At 42.2% G+C, this 24,943-nt stretch overlaps 1 protein-coding gene across 12 annotated transcripts in view; it reads right to left on the bottom strand.

Moving 5' to 3' along the window:
• NCOA2 (nuclear receptor coactivator 2) overlaps window positions 1–24,943 on the bottom strand; it is a 272,180-nt gene that overhangs the window by 78,124 nt on the left and 169,113 nt on the right. For all 12 annotated transcript variants that reach the window (XR_003793512.1, XM_029222591.1, XM_029222582.1 and 9 more), the window contains 2 exons: window positions 18,482–18,586; window positions 14,632–14,804 (listed from right to left, as the gene is read on the bottom strand). Coding sequence is in view for 11 of the 12 variants with exons in the window: in XM_029222591.1 (XP_029078424.1) it covers window positions 14,632–14,804; window positions 18,482–18,567 (259 nt within the window). In the remaining variant the exon portion in view is untranslated. The remainder of the gene's footprint in view (window positions 1–14,631; window positions 14,805–18,481; window positions 18,587–24,943) is intronic.

Here is a 24,943-nt window from a genome sequence, read left to right as displayed (position 1 = left end):
AAGGAAGGAAGGAAGGAAGGAAGGAAGGAAAGAGAGAGAGAGAGAGAAAGAAAGAAAGAGAAAGAAAGAAAGAAAAAGAAAGAACGAACGAACAAGCTATGGTTCTTCCATCAAAGTGTTTACATGGTCACAGGGAGTTGTTTTTTTTTAAGTTTAAACTATTGCATTACATGCCAAAATGAAATATGTATTTTACCTAACAATGAAAACGCCAGGGCTTCCCTGGTGGCGCAGTGGTTGAGAGTCCGCCTGCCGATGCAGGGGACACGGGTTCGTGCCCTGGTCCGGGAAGATCCCACAGGCCGCGGAGCAGCTGGGCCCGTGAGCCATGGCCGCTGAGCCTGCACGTTTGGAGCCTGTGCTCCGCAACGGGAGAGGCCACAGCAGTGAGAGGCCCGCGTACTGCAAAAAAAAAACCACACCAGCTGTGCAGCTTTGGGTTAAAGAGTAATTAAGGCTTCAGGTCTGCCTAGAAGAATGGCTAGACAGGTAATAGCAGGTGACGAACCCAGAATGGTGAGACCAGATGGTGGAGGGTCTCGAACACCATGTGAAGACATTTTACTTTATTTTGTAGGCAGAAGAGGTTCACCGAAAGTTTTCGGAACAAGAGTTACACATCTAACACATTTTTAGGAAATCAATGTTGGTAGCAGTGGGGATGAACTATAGAAGGTAGAGAAGCAGAGATGAGTTAAGGTAACAAAAGATGACTTAAAATAGGGTGCTGAGAATAAAAATGGGAAATATAAGGGGTGGAGATATCACAGGACATGGTGAGGGCCTGACAGAGCTGACTGGCTGGCTGCATATGGTGAAGAGGGAGAGGACGTCGATGTGACCAGGACCCAGGTTTCTAGCCTAGATGAGCACAAAACAGGTGGTGCTGCCATGGCCTGAGACTGAGCACAGGGAACCGGACACGCCACTCTGTTCAGGAGGCAGAGGAGAGACTGAGCTGTCTGGGATATGGGGCGCCCAGGGGCGATGCCTGACAGGTGGCTGGAAATCTGGATGCGGGATGAAATGGCAAGGTCTGGGGAGCGGGGACTGGGGAAGGCCCTCACTGGGCATCTGTGCAATGAGAGGCACGGAAAGGCCTGGGATCTAAAGCTGACAGGATGGAGCACAGATGTGAAAGCTGAAGGCTGGGAACCGGTAAAACTGAAGAAGGAAGGGATTTAGTTGGGGACAGAAAGAAGGTCAAGAGATAGATGAGGAAGGGAAGCCAGTGAAGGAGCACGGAGAGAGTACAGACCAAAAGTAGAAGTGTTTTGAGGACAGCTGGTCAACAGTGACACAGCTACTTAAGTGTACACTTGAAAGTGGTAAAAATTTTATGTTATGTATATTTTACCACAATAAAAATGGTTAAATTAAAATCAATTCTCAGGTTAAAGTTAATTGGTATCCAGAGTCTTTAATCAATAAGTTATTATAAGCACACCGGCAATTCTTACATTCTGTGAATTATCGTTCACTGTCGCATTCTTAGTAAACAAAATAGGATTCAAGATCTGATGTGCTGATAAGATTAACTCTGGACTAAAAGCTACCTAACAACTGTAATAAGCCTCAAAACTGCAGAAGGCCAGTTTTCACTCAACTCTGCACTTGCGGGAAAGCATAAGCTGTAAGGGTCTCCATTTCTTACCAACAAAGCTAAGAGGAAGAACACGATCGTTCTTTTCCTGGATTTATTACTTTGAAAACATTGGGCAGGGGTGACAGAAAAGATGAGAGGATTAAAAATGGACTCCTACACTTATTAGGAGAGATAAATGACTCAGTAATTAGGAAAAGGTGAACATTTTCTAAGTAGAAATGAACTAAAATATTTCAGAGTGAACAACAGTCATAAGAGGAGGAAAGAATTGGGAATTGCCTCGTTCTCCCCACCCCACAACCACAGACAAACAGATAACAAGTCGGATCTATGAAGGCCATACTTCTTCCTTGCCTGGAACCTATATAAAGAGGTTTAATGTAAAAGGCTTCAGGGAAAGAAACATTCTTCAGGGCAATGTGAGAACTGGCTAAAGCGAGGGAAAATGTCTAAAAGGGAAATCTCAATGCCATTGTGTTTTTTCTCATTTTCTTACTGATTTCAGATTTGCCTCAAGAGATCTTCCTTCTTGTACCTCAGAAGCTCCTCCCCATATGCTCAGCTTTTATGGTCATGTTTGGTGCCCTAAACTATTCAGCAATATATGCTACTAAGATACTTGACTATAAAGGCATTCAGCGATGTCATATGGAATCAGATACTTATTCTTTTCAAAGTGTCTCCTTGCAAAAGATACTCAACGTCGTTAATCATCAGGGAAATGTAAATCAAAACCACAGTGCGATATCACCTCACACCCATTAGGGTGGCCACTAGCAAAAACCCAGAAAATAACAAGTGCTGGTAAGGATGTGGAGAAATTAGAACACTTCTGCACTGTTGGGAGGATTATAAAATGGTGCAGATACTATGGAAAACAGTATGGAGGTTCCTCAAAAAATTAAAAATAGAACCACTATATGACACAGCGACCACCCTGCTGGGTATATATATTCAAAGGCATTGAAAACAAGATCTCGAAGAGATATTTGTGTATCCACATTCACTACAGCATTATTCACAATGGCCAAGATGTGGCAGGAACCTTAATGTCCATTGACGGATGAATGGGTAAAGAAAATGTGGTATATACATAAAATGGAATATTATTCAGCCTTTGGAAAGAAGAAAACCCTATCATATGGTATAGCATGGCTGAACCTTGAGGATACTATGCTAAGTTAAATAAGCCAACCACAAAGACATAAATACTACATGATTCCACTTATTCATGAGGTATCTAAAGTAATCAGAGTTACAGAAACAGAAAGCAGAAGGTGGCTGCCAGCAGTTGTGGGGAGGGGAAATGGCAGCTGGTCAATGGGAATAGAGTTTCCATCACACAAGACGAAAGATTTCTAAGTCTGTTGTACAACAGTGTGCACACAGTTAACAATGCAACAATGTACACTTAAAAATTGTTAAGAGGGTAATATTATGTATATACTTTTTGCCACAATTAAAAACTCATCAAACCAGGAAAAAAAAAAAGTCTCCTTGGAAGGACCTATTAAAATAGTTGCCTGTATAACAATGTACTACTGTATAATCCATTTCAGTCTGAAAACTAACTGAACCTGAAGTACACAATGACAGTCACATTTCCCTCTTCCTCGTTCTACCAGTGCAACAGGTTGGAGAAACAAACAAAACCCATAAAACAAAAAAACTAAGAAAAATCTACTTTAAAGCCTAAATCAACCAGAAAATGACAATAAAAAGAAGAGTCAAATAGTGGTTTTTATGCTCTATATTTTTAATCTATTCCTATATTAAAATCACTACACACAAACTTGATTGTATTCAGCCACTTCTAATCTTAAATAGTGAATTATACACAGACACAGACACAGACACACACACACACACACACACACACACACAGAGTGAGTAAATTATAATTGGAAACTCTTGTTATCTTCTCCTTACAACACTCCAAATATTTAATTCATTTCTCAAAAACTACATCATTCTTGCACCCCAATGTTCACAGCAGCACTATTTATAATAGCCAAGACATGGAAGCAACCTAAATGTCCATTGACAGATGAATGGAAAAAGAAGATACGATACATATATACAATGGAATATTACTCAGCCATAAAAAAGAATGAAATAATGCCATGTGCAGCAACACGGATGGGCCCAGAGATTATCATACTAAGTGAAGTAAGTCAGAAAGAGAAAGCCAAATATCGTATGATATCACTTATATGTGGAATCTAAAAAAGTGATACAAATGAACTTATTTACAAAACAGAAATAGACTCACAGACATAGAAAACAAATTTATGGTTACCAAAGGGGAAGGGGTGGGTAAATTAGGAGTTTGGGATTAACAAATACACACTACTATATATAAAACAGATAAACAGCAAAGACCTACTGTATAGCACAGGGAACTAAATTCAATATCTTGTAATGGCCTATAATGGAAAAGAATGTGAAAAAGAATGGATATATGCATCTGTATAACTGAATCACTTTGCTGTACACCTGAAACTAACACAACACTGTAAACTAACACAACACTGTAAACTAACACAACACTGTAATTTACACCTGAAACTAACACAACACTGTAATATACTTCAATTTTAAAAATTACATCATTCTTCAAACTAAGAATGAATAGATGTAAACTTTAGCTCATGGAAATTTAAACGCATATGACAAAATCTTTAGATGTAAGTTGTTTCAAAACCAATATATCCAGTATCTGCACAGCACTAGTATAAAGTGTGACTATGCTTTCTATTTGTTATATATTTTAGTCAGATACAATATGTCTATTTAAAATCGTTAGGGAAAATATTCCATGTTAATTAAAGATCATAATAAAAATAATTATTAAAAAGTATAAAAAAACTCAGCACTCCCTCAGGATTTCAAAATATACTCTAGTTGACAAGCTATGGAGATCTGTCATCCTTATCTTCTCTTAAGATAAGGAGCTAAACCTAACCAGAGTCTATGAAAGTTAAAAGTTCACCACCCAAATGTTCCTTAAGACACAAGTGCACTTTAAGGAGACAAACTAAAATACTGTAAATACTATTCGTGGGCTTCCCTGGTAGCACAGTGGTTAAGAATCCACCTGCTAATGCAAGGCATACGGGTTTGAGCCCTGGTCCGGGAAGATTCCACATGCCGCGGAGCAACTAAGCCTGTGCACCACAACTACTGAGCCCACGAGCCACAACTGCTGAAGCCCGCACGCCTAGAGCCCATGCTCCGCAACAAGAGAAGCCACCGCAATAAGAAGCCCACGCACCACAATGAAGAGTAGCCCCTGCTCGCCGCAACTAGAGAAAGCCCGTGCACAGCAACGAAGACCCAACGCAGCCAAAAATAAACAAATAAATTTGTTTAAAAAAATGTATAAAAAAATACTATTTGTTACAAGAGAAGTTGTAATTTATCAACCCTGTATAAGTAAGAGAATGTACTCACCCAATTGTTAGAATAAAAACTTCAAGTTCTTTAATTTAGGGTGCTCTTTCCCCCCAATATAAAACCATTATACAAGGCTAGATGAAGGCTGGCATCAGAAAAATGTGAGATATTTATTTTATATAAGACAAACACTGTGCTCAGAACTGCGGCAGGTGTGAGTGATGCGTTAGATACAATCTCTGCCATCGAGGAGTCTGTCATTCAACTGGGGAAGAAAAAGAAAAGTCCACAAAAAACCTCATCAGAATAAGATTAGATAGTACAAGAAATGATAGGAGATTCAAAGGACATGCGTCTATATTGTTTGGGAATTAAGAAGTTCTTTGTTTAAAAAAGCAGCATTTGAGATGGGCCTTGAAGAAGGAACAGTAGGACTCTAATGGGAATAGACAGGAACAGGGAAAGGGAGGCATTCCAGAAAGGGAGGAAAGAGTACCAATGACACAAAAAAAAAGACACACAAGTCTGGGTTAGCAACAATTCGCAACAGGGTAGCAGTCTTAGGGTAGACACACTGATGGGATGGGATACAGGAACACAGCACTGGGCCAGATGGGTCAGACGTGGGGTGTTGGTGGAGGGCCCTGGCCCCTGGATGTTCCATTCTCATCCAGCCTGGATGCCTTCTCACAGTACTCTATAAACCTACCCCACCCCAGTGGCCTATTAAAGGTGGGTAGTGGTCAATCAGCTGAGGGGGAAGGAGAGAGAAGCATTCCAGGCAGCAGGCACGGAGGCCAGGAAATGCGTGCAGTGGACTTCCCAGCATACCCTGTAGGCGAGGGGATGTAAGTTCAGGGGGTTTGTGGGGTAGAGCAAGGGGGAGTATGGCACGACCGGGGACAGACCACAGAGGGACTTGGATGCTGCGGTGAGGTTCTTCTTTTGGACTTTATCACAGTCTCCTGGCAGTCAGTGAAGCTGGGTCAGAAGGATCAACGTGGCGTCCTTTCAGGGGGGGGTTCCTCGAGTATCTTCAGCCGATTCTCGCGGAGGAAAGGCCTGGTATTGCTCCCTTGTGCACAGTGGAAGATGCAGACACTCCCAAGCCCCGAGCGGTAGCAGAGGCAGTGGGGGCGGTGGCAGCGTGCTGACGCACCTCCCATGGACCGCTCAGGGGAGGGCCGACATGGGGGGCAGGCGGGGCGCGCTCAGTCCAAGGGCCCTTATCTACGTGCCCACAGCTGCCAAATGACTGTGCTTTTAAGTCATTAGTGAAAACGCCATAAGAAACTATAAAATTTTATATTTAAAAATGTCTGTACCTTTGTGTTTGAACTTGCACACGCATGCTTCTGAGTATGTTTACCAGCCTTCTCTATCTGCCAGGCTCTCTATTGGTCTTTGCGGGTGTTACTGCCTTTTTTTTTTTTTTTTTCCCTGCACGCGGGCCTCTCACTGTTGTGGCCTCTCCCGTTGTGGAGCACAGGCTCCGGACGCGCAGGCTCTGCAGCCACGGCTCACGGGCCCAGCCGCTACGCGGCATGTGGGATCCTCCCAGACCACGGCACGAACCCGTGTCCCCTGCATCGGCAGGCGGACTCTCAACCACTACACCACCAGGGAAGCCCTCTCTGCCTTTTTATCTGCCGTTTTCCCCCTTCACTTCCTCCTGCTCCTTTTAAGTCCCCTCAACAAGTTATAAAAATAAATGAAAGGCTTTTTATTTTTTTTAAACATTTTTTGATGTGGACCAATTTTAAAGTCTTTACTGAATTTGTCACAACATTGCTTCTGTTTTATGTTTTGGTTTTTTGGCTCCAAGGCACGTGGGATCTCAGCTCCCCGACCGCGGATGGAACCTGCAGCCCCTGCATTGGAAGGCGAAGTCTTAACCACTGGACCGCCAGGGAAGTCCTATGAAAGTCTTTTGAAATAAAGTATTGTTTCTTGTTACAGATGAATGAGACATTTTATTGTTCTCATGTTTTCACTTAGTTTTTTTTTTTCTTCTTCTTCTTGTTTCTTTAGTTATGTGCCTTCCACTCCCCGCCCCCAGGAATCAGCCGCATTTAAAAAAAAATAAAAAAGTCTCCCCTTCCTAGTACAGGGTATCTCTAGAGTCTGGAGACCATAGTAGGTGACGTCAAGTGAACTCTGCTGGAGATAGTTAAGAGTTTCTCATTTTATATCACCTTCTCCAAATTTCAAAATTGCTTATGGTCCTGTGCTGACTGTCCCATTTGGTTCTGACCAGCCCTTTTCAGCCTCAAATCCAACCAAATGCTTCAATCCATCTTACCACATCTTATTGTAGCTGAACAGTCCGACTTTGCACACACCGGTGCCACGGAGGGCTCCTGTGCCTTTGCTCGGGTTCCTCTGCTCCCGGTTGGAATGTCTCTCTCCTTCCCCCGGCCCCTACTCTCTCACCTATTAAATCTTACACTTATAGCAAGGCCCACGTCAACTTTACTGTCCTCCTTGAAGCCTGTACTAACATTGGTAATTACACTTATTCCCACTGTCCCTGTGTTCCACAGCTGCCTGTGTACCAGCGGACTTCCCTCCAAATGAGTGAACGCTTCAAGGAAAAGAACCAAGTCCTTACTGACTGCTGGATTCCTTCCCCCTTAGTGAATGCACAGTATGCCCTGCATATAGTATTTACTCAGTAAAAATTTTATGGAATGAATGTTTGCTCTTGAATGAAATCAATACACACAGCAGGGTGTCAGAATTTCTTTTCCTAACAGTACAAGGTGAGCAAGAAAGCAAGCGATGCCTAACTTCTATTAGAGTGTGGAAGCCAGTTTAAGTCTTGAAATGAGAGCTCATGTCATAAATTGTTAAAATCCTAAAGCATTAGAGCACATTAAATTATTTAAATCCTCTTCATCTGAAAGCTGTTAAATACAAAAAAACTTCCATATACTTAGGGAAAAAAACCAAAAAACAAAAAACCCCACACCAAGGGGCTCCTAGGAGGAACGAAAGCAAGAATTCCACCCTGCTCACTCATTTTAAGGATTTCATTAATAGTATGAGCCATTAATCCACATGAAAATATGAAAGTGAACTATATGCATACCAGTGGGAAAGTATTTTATTTTCATTAAAAACGGCAATGTCAAGGACATATTGCTGATCACAGGTGATATTCTCAAACAAGGAAATAAAATTTGCTTTATCTCTAGATGCATGGAACCCTGTAACAGTTTCAAATCTTCAAGAATAAGCTAGGACCGGATTCGTTCCTGTGTTGATGCAAGTAAGGATGAAATGAAAACTGCCGTGACTCTAGCCCTCTTTAGTTCTCCTTAAAGCAAGGTTCTTGAAAAATGTCACTCAGGTAACAGGGACGAGAAGGAGCCTACAGGGTGCAGCAGGGGCAACAGAGCCGGGGGAAGGGTGCAGACAGGGTCACACCAAGCACATTTTTTTTGGCCATGCCACACAGCTTGCGGGATGATCTTAGTTACCCGACTGGGGACTGAACCTGGGCCCTGGCAGTGAAAGCACCAAGTTCTAACCACTGGACCACAAGGGAACTCCCCAAGCACTACATTTCTGAGTTCTGTCTCTGAATGGATAGTTTTTTGTTTTTTGTTTTGTTTTTGCGGTACGCAGGCCTCTCACTGCTGCGGCCTCTCCCGCTGCGGAGCACAGGCTCCGGACGCGCAGGCTCAGCAGCCATGGCTCACGGGCCCAGCCGCTCCACGGCACGTGGGATCTTCCCGGACCGGGGCACGAACCCATGTCCCCTGCATCGGCAGGCGGACTCTGAACCACTGCGCCACCAGGGGAGCCCTGAATGGATAGTTTTGATAGCTCTGTTTACTTATTTCTGTATTACAATAAAAAGAATCAACATTGTCAGAATACTAAGGTTTACAACCGTAACAGAGAAAATATCCGAAAACGACTTGTTTCCTTATCAATATTGAATCCTTAGCAAGAAAACCTAGATTCATTTGGATGAGGACTCCAAGTCCAGATGTCAGAAACCATGGCGAGAAGAGTAATAACTACTGTTGAGTAAGTCTTCTTACCTGCCAAGCACTAGACTAAACTCTTTATAAACACGTTGAACATAGTCTTCATACGAGCAATGTGTAGTGGACATTATCATCCCCTTTTTACAGATTAGGAAGTAAAGGCCCAGAGATGTTGGGCAATTTAGACACTGTCCTGCAGTGGTGAAGAGAGAGACTGGGTTCATCTGATTTTAAATAAACCTCATGCTCTTAATAAGCTCATTAGATTGATTAACGTATTCTGCCAATTGAGTTTGGTGCTCGCACTGGTCTATTACACGGTCTACACTGCCGGCCCACTTTTACATCCGGCTGCCTGACTCTGTCCATTTAATTATCGTCAGCACCTTTAGAAGAATAGGATAAAAAAGAAGTTGACAGTTGAAATTTAAACTATATGGAGTGTATAAAGGGCCACCGATTTTTGTTTCTGTTTTGTTTTTAAACAAACTTAGAATACATATGTCATCCGTCTCCTCCTATTCATTCTCCAACCCATCAAGAGTTAGTACCGTCATAAATACTTGACTAGCAATCCATGACACTGACTTCAGTATGGCTGTATCTACAAGGGCACGCCTACCCTTTCCAGGGCAATGGATGACTCTGCCATCACCCTAAGATTTCATCACATGGAACATAAACAATGCCTGGAAGCATCACCCCAGAGCCTGATTTACAGATATCCTACCCCTGGAAGGGATCTGATATCGCAGCCCTTCTGCTTACTCTGCTTGGTGACAGCTATTAGTTCACACCTAGGCCGTCAGCTTTGAATAATTGAATTTCCATCCCAAGAACTTCATGTATTTAACATGGGGGGAAAAAGAACTGGAAGGAAAAATATAATCTTAATGGGCTCTACATTTTACTCTTATGTGCTAGAATTAGGTTGTTTCCATTGCTATTCCCTTGAATTTTAAAATAATGAGTTCATGAATTTGACGCACCTACATTTACAAGACAACCTCCTATGCCCACCAGTGGTATACTGGGAAATGCTTAAAAACCAGCTCCTTGGGGGAAAAAATAGTAAACACCATAATGCTGATTACAAATTTTACTAGTACGAAGTATGTGGAGTATATAATTTACAAATGATAATAAAACATACAACACCCTTTACTGTAAATTCCAGACAGCCAATTGATTCTAATAGAATGTTTGTTGATTTTTGCCAAACTCTTGTCTGGTAGCTAACTTATTAATTATAGCTGATGAAAGAATATAGTTCTGACATGAATGTTGTTTGAAATTTTCATTTAAGTTAATAAGACAAAAGTGAAATAATGAAAATACATGATGAAGATATGGAACGTAGAAATTCAATTGTCAGTTTGTAAGTGACTTTTTTGCTGAAGTGGACAATATTTTTTACGTGTGCATGTAATGTCTATCTAATGTTAAAATATTAGATGTTAATTAGAGATTCGCAGTAACCACCACTACCTAGTATTTCTATCATGTAGACACAAGACACAAAAGGCCGCTAGAGCAAAGATAATAGTAAAATGCAGTACAATAATTAGGAAATGATGAGTTTTAGCCTTCCTTACCTTTGTGTTTTTAAATATAATTTAATTGTACATCTAAACAATTTTTAATAATGGCTGTGCTTATCAAGTGGCTTATAAAATTTTTGAAATTTAACAATTGGCTCTCGTTGCTTGATAACCAGTTGACTCCAGCACACCACTGCCCCACACCCTCTCTTAAAATACATATTTTTTGATGCTATGCACAATTGTAGGGGAAATTTACATGTATGAACCAATCTGTAATCCCAATGTTCTCATACTGGCACTACAATCAAAATTAAATCATTAGAATAATCACAATGAGAAACCAGAACGATCTTTTAGGTTGCCTGATTCAACAAGAAATCCCCCCCCGCAAATCTAGCCTGCACCAATGTGAATTTTTGAAATATACCTTTTCATTCTTATTGCTATTCACGTTCAGAAAAATAATAACGAAAGGGTGAAACCAGTTCTCCAATGACTGATAAGTACATCCTATACTCAAATATGCTGCACTGGGCTTCCCTGGTGGTGCAGCGGTTGGGAACCCCCCCTGCCACTGCAGGGGACACGGGTTCGGGCCCTGGTCCGGGAGGATTCCACATGCCGCGGAACAACTAAGCCCGTGCGTCACAGCTGCTGAGCCTGCGCTCTGGAGCCCGCGCACCAAAACGAAGAGTAGCCCCCGTTTGCTCCAACTAGAGAAAGCCCACGCGCAGCAACAAAGACCCAGTGCAGCCAAAAATAAATGATAATAAAATAATATAAAGAAAAAAAATCTTATGAAAAAATATGCTGCACTAAAGAGGCTTTAAATGAAGTGACAAATGTTTTCCCAACAATACAATTCATTTTAGGTTATTATTTTAGAAAAAAGAACAAAAAGTGTTGGGGTAATAGAGGAGAGATACTACCTTAAAGAGGGCAGTAGAAATGCATTAATCGTTAGAACTCCCCTCACGTTTCAGTCACTTTATGCTTCAATTTCATTTTTTAAGAGCACAGGAATCGCCATGTATTTTCCATAGGAATTTTAAAATTTACGTTTCTAGCTAAGGAGTGTGAAACTGGACTCACTAATCCATAATTAAATCATTTGTATTTTTCATATTACTTATTATTCTTCTGTGAAATAGAAGCAATATTAGTCTTCCCAGTTGGGAAAAAAGTTTATTCACTACTTATGACTATTCTTTGTAAGTTACAGACACCAGATGTTTTCCACATTTACCAGCATCATACCACATAGGAAGAAACACCCCACTTCAATATCAAAAAGCTGGTGTTATGGTTGAATTGCAGACTCTGTGTGCACTTGGTCTGCTACTACAAGGTGCACGGCCATGCGATGCTCTTGGAGAGCCAGCGTCTACCAAACACAGGTCTCAGAAAGTGCTACAGACAAGGGAGGTTTAATCATTTAGATAGCTGGTACCCCCCCTCCAAAACCCCGTCCTTTACGCCATTTAAAAATATCCATCATTCTCTGCCTTAGTCCCCAAGCCTACGGAAACGTGAGGAGCAGCTGCTGACCGAGCAGACTCGAGTGAAAGAGCCCATCCTGCCTGGCTGAGCCGCCTGAGCTTCGGACGCTGGCGGGTTCCTTTCACAGGAGCCTGCTTTCCTGACTGTGTAGCCTTTAGTTGCACCTCACGCAATCCAGCTTAACTCTTCAGGACAGTTAGGATTTTATTCAGCCTGATACCTGCGACTGCAATACAAATTAAGTTTGGATGACGCTGTTAAGATGATGGTTGGATTCTATTTACACCGACTGACAGTTGGGTGGGTGGACACACACAGAGGGAGAAAGAAGGGTTCCGATCCGACCTATGTGCTGCTCTTGAACCTTAGCTGGCTGCCAGCCGCTGAGAGAAATCAAGGTGGCCACACAGAGCTGTTGGTGGATGTGGAGTCCTCTGGCCCCAGAAAAAAATGTGACTTTCTTCAAATGACCCTGTAGGGGAGCATATTATTCATAACCATTTCCCCACCTTTTTTTCCCCTGCTTTCCATCTGAAGGAAGAGCTCACTGTATGAAGATCTGAGCATAGGTGAAGAAAAAAGGTGCCTTCCTACTGAATGTGGGAAAGATATTTACTGAATACGTACTAAACGCTTACTGTGATGAGTACTTGCTGGGAGCATTTACGTAGCTCCTAATTTCTTCAACAACCGTGCAACCTAGGTGTTGTGATTGCTAAATTCTATGTGAGGAAACTGAGTCGCAGAGAGAGAAAATAATTTGTCCAGGTTCAAAAAGTCTGTAAGAGACAGAACCAGGATTCATACCTAGCCTCCACCCGATTTGATTCTAAGGTCCCTGTTCTCTCTAAAAAACAATTTATTAAACAAGCAATATTCTTAAAATATTAGATTGGCCGAGAAGTTAAAAGTATACTTGTACTTTCATTTGGGTTTTAACTTCTGCTTCCCTTTTCAAAACACGTTACTTTTCAACTTAATGGAAACAATATTGTAAGAGGGAGACGTGACAGGGTTTTTATTGTCACTGCTTCTTGGGTGGTCGTGGTATGGCGGCCTTGATTACACCCACGGAGAAAGTATGGCAGAGTCCCAGCGTGACACATCTTAACGTGTTTTATGGTTTGAAGGGGGGAATAACCAAGGTTTTGCAAAACTGTAAAACCCTGTGCAAGATCTTGATAGTAAAATACATACACATATAACTGTTTTCAAGTGTGAAAGTTCTACCTCACGTGGGATGTTCACAAAATCGAATCATTCAAAATCTGTAGAAAGGGGCAGCAAGAAGCTTAATGATTTCTCCACTGCAACGATACCAGCACCTAGAAATGCAGCAACTTCAAAGCACTGTAACCTTGAATCAGTTATTTCTCCTAAAAATTTTAGGAATATGATTTTATCCATTTGCTGATACCAAATTGAGATTAAACTGAATTGTTGATAACTAGTGAATCTCAAAAGGAACAAAAGGAATAGGAAAGAGATGAAGGCGACTGAGGCATGCAACTGAGTAGAAAGTCCATGAAAGCTGAATGTTACGATGATATAATTTTGATGGAGAAACCAGGAAATACTAACTTTCAGAGCGGGCTGGTGTTAGAAACTGCGTGGTAGATGCTATGTGTATACGTTTCAGTTCTTAGAAGACAGAACTATACTTGCAAAGTTTTGGGTTCACATAGCTATAGAGACAAAGACATTATTTTTCTAAAATCTGCCTCTTTTAAATGTTATATAAAAGGCAGAGAAAAAAAACGATATGAACTCTAAGAGGATGCATTCAAAAACAGATTACAGGAGATTATTATCTCCTGAAGGAAAGCAGTGTATAAAGACTTCAGGAGCATATACTGGCCCTGGGCACCAAGACGCTGTTCGTACCTGCCTAATACAGATTTTTTTTGGCACTACAAAGTCCAATGTGATTTTTAAAACATTATTTTAAAAATTTTTTTTTCTGTAGGCAAAAATATCAAAGAAGAGAGGCAGAAAATGATCTCAGGAAAAAAAAAAAAAGAAAGAAAGAAAGAAAAGAAAAACCCAGGAAGAAAGCTGTCATGTTCTGTGTTTCAACTTCACAAAAGAATTCTATCTAGAGGTTGAGCCTTTCCAATCTATCTCGTCACTCAGGATATGAAACTCTAATTTAGTGGCGTGGCCAGTTGAGGCTCACACTTCAATATGCTGACGAGCTGAAGCAGGAGGTGCTTCACTCCCTTACTTCTGGTTTCCATCCTCGGTTGGCTCCTTACCTGCAAACTATGACAGTCACTTGCTGTGTAAGCTGTAACAATTCCAAGGCAGGGGAGGAGAATCAGTGGGCACCTGAGTTTCACTAGATGAAAAGTTACATCACCCTGCCTCACCTTGGCCCCCTCCGTCTTTAGGGAATTGCTGAATTTTATATAAAGCCTATTTATAAACCACTGCAAGTGATACCTGCATTCATCTTGCCCTGTGACATCACCTTCTCATCAATAATTTAAACCTAAGAAATGGATTAAAGGGACTCTGAAGGGACTTCTCACACATGGAAAAAGAGAAACCAACTAAACTCTCCAAAATATTCATTCACTCCTCTTACCTTGTTCTTTGATCTGACGAATCTGCTTCACAGTTTCTTTTAAGATTGCACATTTGTCAGGTTTGAAGTTAAAGTTGTCTATATCGTTAAAATTAGCAAAAATCAGCTCTGCAAGTTCTTCAATATATTTATTTTCCTGTTCACGATTACGTTTCTCAGTGCTCCTCTTGGGGCTATTACGAAAAAGATAAGCATGTTAACCAAGTTCTAAAATAAAGAGAGCAAACAAAAGTTACTTATAGAAACATGGAATACTTTGGTGGAAAAAAACCCTCGAATCTGCCCTAAATGTTGCATGTTCTTTTTTGAAATCAAACTTACCCCAGTTGGTAATTACATATTTACCTGTGTGATCATTTGTTCAATGTGTTTCATGTCTCCCACTGGACTTGTAAGCTTCACAAGGACAAGGACAGGATGATTTGCTCACCACTGTGCTTAACGCAACGCTTGGTAACAAAGAGGTATCAGATTCATTGTTCAATAAGTAAAGAAGAGTTTTAGAAACATGAGGGAGCTCACGCTTATAAAAATTTATTTAAGATTAATAAAAGAAGGGAAGTTAATCTAGTTAAGATAGGAATAAATAAACTTCAATGATTTTTGATAAAGCACAGCAAAATGATGAAAATAAATTTTTATGATTTCATAGACTTCTTTAGGATGTTCATAATCAAACCCAATGGCCTTTTAAGATAACGTTAAAAACCACAGTACAGCTAGAAACAAAAGCGAAACTGGCCCAGGGTCTTTGTTAACTGTCCAAGCTGAATGACATGCAAAACGTAAACAAATGGTCCAAGTTCGACTTGAGTTTGAGAACGTTAATGGAAGGGAGGGAAAAAATAAAAATTGGCAAGATCTCCTCATCTGAATTTGAGGAAAGAGCAAACTCAAAAGTTCCCTTTGGTAATTACAGCATACAATTTTTTTCTCAAGTACGGTAGAGTCCACTGGATGACATTCAAACAATACAATAAATAAGAAAAGCAAGTTGTTTAATGCAGCAGCTCTCTGTATTCTTAATATATAATTATTTGTATGTAATGCCAATTTATAAAATCTTGTAATGTGTAGTAGACATTCATATGTTTGCCTCTAAATATTAGCTTTATTCTCATGTACTAATAAACCTAAGATAGAACACAATCTCTCCACTTTATAGTGGTTGCACGAGTTGTCCAAGATCACCTAGTGAGTGACTGGTAGACAGCGACCAGAATTGGTTTTGCTAAGTCTCATCTTCACTCCTGGCTTCCACCCTATTAATTCCAGGGAAAGGGAGACAGTGGCTGCCATGCGCAGAAGAGCTAAGTTCCCATTCTGAACCTCTCTACCCCCTTCACCTCCCTCCATCACCCCTGCCCCCCAAAGATGCCAACGAAATGACACATGGGTGGGAAGGAGGGGCTGTGCTCCAAGGCCCGGGGGAGGCAGGCACTGTGCTCATCCCAAGAACCAGCAGAGCACTGGTGAGAGAACAGCCTCCATGTACCAGCTGGCCTCCTCCGCCAGGACTGCCGGGCCCTGAAGGCAGTTTGACAGACAGAAGGCTGAGGCTGGCCCGGAAGGCCCAGGGAACCTACAGGCCACACACAGGAGATGGGGGCTGCGGTGTGGACGGTGGCCTTTTTTTTTTTTTTTTTTTTTTTTTTGCGGGCCGGGCACTGTTGTGGTCTCTCCCGTTGCGGAGCACAGGCTCCGGGCGCGCAGGCTCAGCAGGCATGGCTCACAGGTCCAGCCGCTCCGCGGCATGTGGGATCTTCCCAGACCGGGGTACGAACCCGTGTCCCCTGCATTGGCAGGCGAACTCTCAACCACTGTGCCACCAGGGAAGCCCCATGGACGGTGGCCATTTAAGCTGCTTGTTTTGCTTGGCGACCAGACGGGGAAAACGGAAAGGCTTTCTGCTCTTCCTCCTTCTTTTCCTAGTCCTCTTCCCTACCACTCCTCATGGGATCTTTCTACTGGCCACGGGACAGAAGTGGCTGTCTAACTTTTTTTTTTTTTTTTTTGCAGTACACGGGCCTCTCACTGCTGTGGCCTCTCCCGTTGCGGAGCACAGGCTCCAGACGCGCAGGCTCAACGGCCATGGCTCACGGGCCCAGCCGCTCCGCGGCATGTGGGATCTTCCCGGACCGGGGCACGAACCCGTGTCCCCTGCATCGGCAGGCGGACTCTCAACCACTGAGCCACCAGGGAAGCCCTGCATTTCTCTTAATTGATGACCTCACTCTTCTCTCACCCAATCTGTCCACGGCCTCCCCAGCCAAGGAATATCTCTAAAATAACTTCTTTATGTTAATATCCTTCAATCTCTAGCCATTATTCACAGGATAAAGTACAAACTCACAAATACACCATAGAAAGCCCTTTATGATCCAGCTCCTCCCAACCTGTCCAACCTCATCTTTTTCTGCTTTCTAATATGTGAATTTCCTCCTTCTCTCAAAGCTCTCCCCCTCTGTACTCTCCCAGCACCCTGTCCATACCTCTAATAATATGGCCTCCCGTTGGATGAGAAATGGCTTTCACGGGGCCCCCTCTGCAGCAGGCATCTACTCTTTTTGCCTGTGCAGAGTCTGTTCTCTTCTTTTGGTAGCTGAACTTTGGGAGCTACTTGGGCTCCACCGGAAGGCCTGTCAATCCAGGTGCTCTGCCCTCCCTTCCCAAGGGGTGGGCTCCTGAGCTACGCCAGGCCAATCAGAAGCTCTTCCCAGAATTCCACTGGGCAGAATGACCCCAAATGGACAAGAGGTGGAGCTGATTCCCTTTGGCAGCAGTGCCTTGGTGACACAGTCCATTAACTCTGCTCTCTAGATCCTAGGAGTTATCCTCATTCCAAGTTCCCCTAAAACTTAGTTCATATTTTGATCTTTTAATTTTTTTTTTTTTTTTTTTTGCCGTACACAGGCCTCTCACTGCCACGGCCTCTCCCGTTGCGGAGCACAGGCTCCGGACGCGCAGGCCCAGCGGCCATGGCTCACCGGCCCAGCCGGTGTCAAAGTATATTGTAGGAAAATTCCTAGGAATGGAACTGATAGTTCAAAAGAAGATATGCATTTATAATTTTAACAGATACTGCTAAATTACCCTGCATGGAGGTTATAACAACTCATACTTTCACCCATAATATATGATATGCAACTTGTTTTAAAATTATTTGTTTTATTCACTGAAGACCCACAGTCTTTATCACCAATTCAAAAGCAAGGGGATTCAACATTTCATTTCTTGCTCTTAAATATAAAAAGAAAGAAAGGGCTTCCCTGGTGGCGCAGTGGTTGGGAGTCCGCCTGCCGATGCAGGGGACGCGGGTTCGTGCCCCAGTCCAGGAGGATCCCACATGCCGCGGAGCGGCTGAGCCCGTGAGCCATGGCCGCTGAGCCTGCGCGTCTGGAGCCTGTGCTCCGCAACAGGAGAGGCCCGTGTACCGCAAAAAAAAAATAAAATAAAGAAAGAATAAAAGCCAGTATAAATATAACAGCAAACTTTTTTACTATGGGTTGTCTTGTCATTATGACATTTTAAAAGCAAACAGCAGTAAAAATGTGAAAAGTTCAAGATTATATAGAATAAACTGGTTTTAAGAGTCAAAGTACACAGGGGACCCAGAAGTATGTAGCTTTCCTCTTCTTGTAAAGAATAATAAAATCTGTAACCGATTAGCATATCTAAAATGTAAACAATACATAACTAAATAATACATAACTGTCCAAAGGCTTGACAGTTTGGGAGAAAAACCAAAGAGCATCTGAATCAGGTGTGAAATCAGTGTGATAAAATATCAAAGGCTCATGCATGTGGCTTTCATGGGCAATACTGGTTGTGTTCTCAGTGAGAATCTAACCTGGGTCCAAGTTGGTCAGGACATTCCTTACGCTTTCTTGTCTCTGCCCTGGATGGGTCAGAGGTATTTTCTCCCATCCCACTCATCTTGAACACATATCAGCAACTGAAACAGAAAACAAGTGAAGACAGCTGATGATCAATTTACCAACAATAAAAAAAGCTATGGCTTTAATCAGAAATTTGACAGCAGTAATTAACACATTGTTTTGACTTATGTGCCTGTATAATTCCCAATGAAAAGGCATGTATAATTTTTTTTTGTAACTGTGCTTAAGTTAAGCAAATGTAAAGGTAAACAATTAAAAAACAAACAAGCCTACCTCAATGGGCCCACTCTTTGAACAGGAGTTGTATTTCAGCAGCACCCTGAACTATACGCAATCTGCTAGTCTTGCGTCTCTGCTGCCAGCCTCCAGTTTCAGGAGCACTCTTGCACTGCGTGGGAACTACAGGTGCCATAAGGGGCTCCTCCCAGACTCTGTTTGGGGTTGGCCAATGTCAAGTCTGTGCTGCAATCGCCCACCCATGAAGAACAGCCCCGGGAAGAGGCAGTGCCTCGCCACAAAGCTGAATGTTTCCAAATCCGACCAGGGCGCTCTGACACCCCTGTCCTGGCGAGCAATGTCCCTCAAACAGAGGATCTTCCTGCCTCCCTGGCATCTCCCTGGGGTCTCCTCCTGCATCAGCTGCTCACTGCTCCCTCCTCAGGGCCCTCTCTCCTGGCAGCTCCCTCCCTGAGCAGTGGCTTTCTCTCACATCCTGCCACCCCTGACCCTCCCTCCCTCCCTCAGCTGATTCTAGCTGCAATCTCCCAAGGTCTTAAGATGTACTCAAAAGATCAGAAACATTACTGACCCTAATGGAAGAGGCCAATTACTGGCCCCTGCTCTCTGAGTTCCTTTCCCTAAGAAAATAAAAGAACATATAATAAGAGAATCAGTGTGTTCACATTGGTCATGATGAGCGCCATCAAAATAACATTTAAATATGCAAATAACAAGAGTGACAGAGGTTTAAGTCCCAAAAGAACTGAGCAAAGGGACTAGAAAAGATTTTGAGGAAGTGGAAGACGGTGTTACTTAAGGTGCTTACTAACTGCTCAGCAAAAGAAAAGCAACAGCCCCAAAGGTTTAACTCAGCATTTACAAGTCTCTCCTAGAGTTCTAATTCTATGCCATTTCCCCGTCTTCTGTCCCCCAGGCTTCAAAAACTACCTTCGCCCTCCTTCTTTTCCTGCAGTGGCTTTTCATCCTTTCCAGACTGGAAAAATCAGAGGGACGTGCCTTATCAGTAGAAGGTCAAGAACTTATAGAAGATGCCATAGAGTAACAGGTTCATCGAGAGCAAGGACAAAGAGGAAGGTGGGCTAAGAGAGCACCGCCCAGTTCCAATGGTGGCGGCACAGCCACATAGCCATCCAACTGCCCGGCCGCTCCCCAGGATGGGATCTGGGCGCTCAGGTTCACTACACTCATTTTTTCTGGCCTCAACTCTGATCCAGGCAGGGAAGAGGAGTTAAACTCTTTTTTGAGGAATCCCGTGTAAGGAGGATGAAGAGACACTGCATCAGTTGAGGGAGGTGGCGCCAATTACATTCTATTCAAGAGGTCACATCAGGAGGGGACAACTCTGAAAGGTAGTGCCAGAGCTTCCTGCTGCTGGGAGCAATGTAACTTGTCCCAAGGTCCTGTGCTGTACTCACAAGTTTGGGCTGATAGGTATAAACTGTATCTAGTTACTGTGCATTTAGCATTTACTCTGCACCAAGCAATTTACAGATATAATTTAATCAGCAAAGACAGACTATGAGAAGCAAGAGAGCAAAGAAGCCAGGACACATATCCAAGCTCCACCAGTTAGTTCGCTGTGGGACCTTAAGAAGAAGTTACCTCTCGTGCCTCGATTACCTCTTCTGTAAAATGGGGATAATCATTACCATCTATAGCACCAGGCTGTTGAGTGGATCAGCAAAGGGCAGAAGTGGGATTGACACACAGGCTTACACACTCTTAACCACTGAGTTATGGCAAGGGGTCGCCTCATCAAAACAGCCATTCTTCCTCTAATCATGGAATCACGGACCAGATGGGAGAAGCAAGATCCGGACTGCCTGGCCCCCATGCTCGACTCCTTCCCCCTCACCTAAATATCATTTGTTCATTCAAAGACTGCCTGCCCGCCACTGTGCGTCAGGCTCAGCGTGTGAGGACCGTGAGAAGGGATGTCTCTCTCTGGAAGAAAACAAGGTGAGAGAGAGAAATTTATGTAGGAAAAACTCCAACAAGGAAAAACAGGTGAGATCCAAGAAGGAACACGAGTGAGCTCTCAACAAACAACCTAGGGGATTTTCACCCTGGAAGCAGCTTTCTATAAATCAAAAAAATTTAAGTAAATTTTTATCATCAAAATATAGCCCCTGAAATTTAACAAAATGCCCTATATAGTAGGTATATGTGATAAGTCTGTAGATAAAAATGGCCACGCCCCCCCCACCAAAAGTATTAAAAAGTATAGTATTGAATACTATCAGAAAGCTCAGAAAGCTTCTCAACAGACAAGTAAAATAAGTGACTGTTTTCCTTTAAGTCGTATATACTCAGTTTGGGGTTTAACATTAGCATCAGCATCACCTACTTTTATTTTTCCCAAAACACATATCTAATAATTGTAACTCTGCATGAAGGGACAGCGCTGATGCATTTCAACAAGGGACTGGATGGAAGTGAGGCGTGAAGGCAGGAGCGCCCGGGTTCTGGTCCAAGCACACTAAAACCATTTGAGCAGACTGTTTATGTTTTACTTGTATCTACCCAAGTCTGGTTCACAAACCACTCCATTTGTAGCTTTAAAACTCATTATTGGGCTTCCCTGGTGGCGCAGTGGTTAAGAATCCCCCTGCCAATGCAGGGAACTCGGGTTTGAGCCCTGGTCCAGGAAGATCCCACAGGCAGAGCAACTAAGCCCGTGTGCCACAACTACTGAGCCTGCGCTGTAGAGCCCGCGTGCCACAACTACTGAAGCCCGTGCGCCTAGAGCCTGTGCTCCGCAACAAGAGAGGCCACCGCAATGAGAAGCCCGCGCGCAACAACGAAGACCCAACACGGCCAAAAATAAATATTTTTTAAAAATCATTATTTTCTGCTTGAACTAAGTTATTTAAACGCCAACTTTCCCCTTTTATTTTTATGTGATGGTACCTTAAACACACTTCCTCAAAACCTAAAAATTTCAGCTTTTCAAACATTCTTGCTTGTTCTTCTGTGTCTGCCCCATATGTCCTCTATTCTGAGCAACTTTCCTAGGCTATGGATGCCCAGGACACATTGCCAACCAAACTTTAAACCACCAAAGGGAAGAAAAAGGACTGGGGGTGGGGGTGGTCTGCAGTCACTGGCCAAGTTGGGGACAGGCGGATGCCCTCTGCCAGCCGCAGCCATCAGGCTGGGGATGCCCTGTCTGAATCACTGCTCATCTCCCAGGGAAAAAAAGGACAGACTCTCAGACGGAGAAAAAAAGGAAAAAGTGAATTTAGTGCTGGAGCAGGGAGAGGAGGAAGCTGGGGAAGGTGGTGACAGGCAGTGGACGGCTCCTGGCGCCTCCCTCCTGCCTGCCACGGGGCCAGAAGTAGATGTGATGTTACAGCAGACGCGTGGATTTAAGCCCTGCTCCTCAGTGGATGAACCAAACAAATGACAGGAACCTCATCAGTGAGGTTCTCAAAGAGAAGAACTGAGGGGCTCTAACCTAGACTGCTCTAACTGATGTTCTTAACGCCCTGTGGAGGCTTGGCTGGCAGCAAGTGTTAGTATTTCACGCCCGAGCGTGTGTGTGCGCGTGTGCGTGTGTGTGTGTGCGCGCGTGCTAGGGGAGTCAATTTTTTTCCCACCCAAGTAACACATAAAAACCAGTGACAGATAGATAGATCTATGGCTTCCAGGGTGCATGTACACATAGAAAAATCATCGAAAATAAACTAAACTGGGGGGAGGGATAGACTAGGAGATTGGGATGGACATATACACACTACTATATATAAAACAGATAACTAATAAGGACCTGCTGTATAGAACAAGGAACTCTACTCAATCCTCTGTAATGACCTATATGGGAAAAGAATCTAAAAAAGAGTGAATATAGGTACATGTATAACTGATTCACTCTGCTGTATACCTGAAACTAACACAACATTGTAAATCAACTATACTCCAATAAAAATTAATTTAAAAAATAAACTGTATAGATAGATGAGTTTTAATGGATTTTTGTAGATCAAAGTTACATATTAATTTCCAGTGAAAAGGAAGGAGGTGGAGAATACAGAAGGGCAGCATTGAAGGTTTAGACATTTTATTTTGTGAGCAGGTCTAAACTAATAGTTTCTTAAAAGGTCTGCATGTTTTCAACATTCACATGCAATTAACGTTCTGGAGCATTTCACTCTGAATTCTGAAGAGTTCAATGTAAATCACAAAAACTGAAAATGACACAAGTAAACTCCTGGGTCATAACTGATGGGAAATGACAGTCATAGAGAACAAGCCAGTTTCTACCAGATGCTGGGTGGAGCGGGGAGTGTGTGTGAAAGGACAAGACTGGAAAAGAAGTTCCAATTTGTCCATTCTTGTTATCTAGAACCAAACAATAGCTCTGCTTTCACTGTGACAGCACATCCTCCCTCACATCCTCTGATACCAACTTGTACGAACTAGACAGGGGAAAGATTTACAGCCACAAGAACTGATGTTTGATTTTCTTAAATTAGCAATATTCTGGGCGGGTACGTGTGTGAATAATGCCAGTTAAATCCTTAGCATAATGACAGAAAGCAAAACAAAATGTTAACCCTCAATACAGCTAAAAAATGCACTCTTCTTGCATGAAATTCACCAATGTAGCCTATAAGGTAACAAAGCTGTTGCTCACAATACAGCCTCATGCCATTAAAATTAGTTAATCATCCAGAATTTATGTAAATGATAATGTACATTTTAATCTTTTATCAGTATTGGCCATCTTCCAAACAAGGCCTGTAAGGCTGTCAGATTTTTTATATGCTGAACAAATTCAGTTAAAGAAGAAATAAGGATAATGCTGTTGCTGAACTCCAAACATAATAAGTGATCAAACATCAGATCTCTATTGCCAGTTTCAAGAAATATTTTTAAAAAGTTAGGCCTGCTCTGAAATTCCTCACCTCACTTTGAGATGAAATTTATAATGAAATGACATACAAAGCTGTTGGAACAACTTTTCTTATCAACACCTACGTGAGGAGGAACTGCCTGATAAATCATCCAGCTCTTGATATGAGACCAGAAATGCTTCTATACTTTCTAAGGCCTTCCAGGCTCTTCCAGAACTCTCGTTACAAGAGACAGATGACACTGTTGTGTACTCTGTGGTCTGATTCTTCACAAACTTTGCAAGACTAAGAAATACTCAAGTGATATTAAAAGTGTACATACGTCTTCACTTAAGCACTTTTCCATTTCTATTCTATTAAATTGATTATGAAAGGATAATCTTTTAGGGTCCTCCATCGCTCAGAAGTCCACCTCAAAAGTTAGATGCATGCATTATTTCTTTATCACAAGTAAAAACATCTGTTCATTCTAAACTGTAAACAATTTCTCCCTCAGAATATACTGTGTTCCAGGAGGGTTCCTTTATGTTACAGAAGCAAAATTTCTGGGTCAGACTCTAATAAGCCTAAAAAAACACAGTATCTACTTTTAAAATATACACAACGTGCTTTTAGGATGTAGATGCCCGAGAAAGGTAGAAAATAGGGAGTGGGCCAATCCTTGGACGTCAGTTAGATGATACAGCAGTGAAGACAAGGGAGGGGAAAAACCACTTTCTAAACAGTGTCAACTAAACAAAACTACCCAAAGCAAACAATATTTTGGCAAGACCCCAACTCTTGGCAAGAGTTAAAAAAATCTTCCATGCAGTAAGTATACAGATTGTATGCAAAGACGTATCGTGGATTCATCCAAACAAGCAAACAAAGAGCATCACACATACAAACACAACGTAAGCAGAACTTCGAAGATTTACTGAATGCAGGGATGAGAGCACACAGAAAAAAAACCTCTTTCTTCCCACTGGCAAGACAAGTAATGCATTAATACAGTGATAGAAGAGGCTATTCAATATTTCAAAAGTAAATTTTTGTTAGTAAAACGATATATTATTTTCCCCGAAGTGTTACTTTTTACTGGATCATAGAAACACTTTTAACTTCATCTTTACATGATATTATTTTGTTCCTTGCTTTTCATACGATAAAATTTTAGTTTACCCCACACATTACAGTGTGTATTTTCATAAAACTGCACATTAATTCATACAGTGACAAAAGTTAAGTTGCAAAGTTTTAGGAGATTCCCTTCATACAAATGCAGAATAAAGGGCATCTTATCGGAAACAAATTCTCAGTTAAACTTCACTACTTTTG

The sequence above is a fragment of the Monodon monoceros genome, unplaced genomic scaffold (genome assembly GCF_005190385.1).
Source record: "Monodon monoceros isolate NGI ecotype Baffin Bay Population unplaced genomic scaffold, NGI_Narwhal_1 Super_Scaffold_14, whole genome shotgun sequence".
Classification (NCBI taxonomy): Eukaryota; Metazoa; Chordata; class Mammalia; order Artiodactyla; family Monodontidae; genus Monodon; species Monodon monoceros.
Note: the sequence above shows the minus strand (reverse complement) of the source record. Positions and strands in the feature narration are given on the sequence as shown.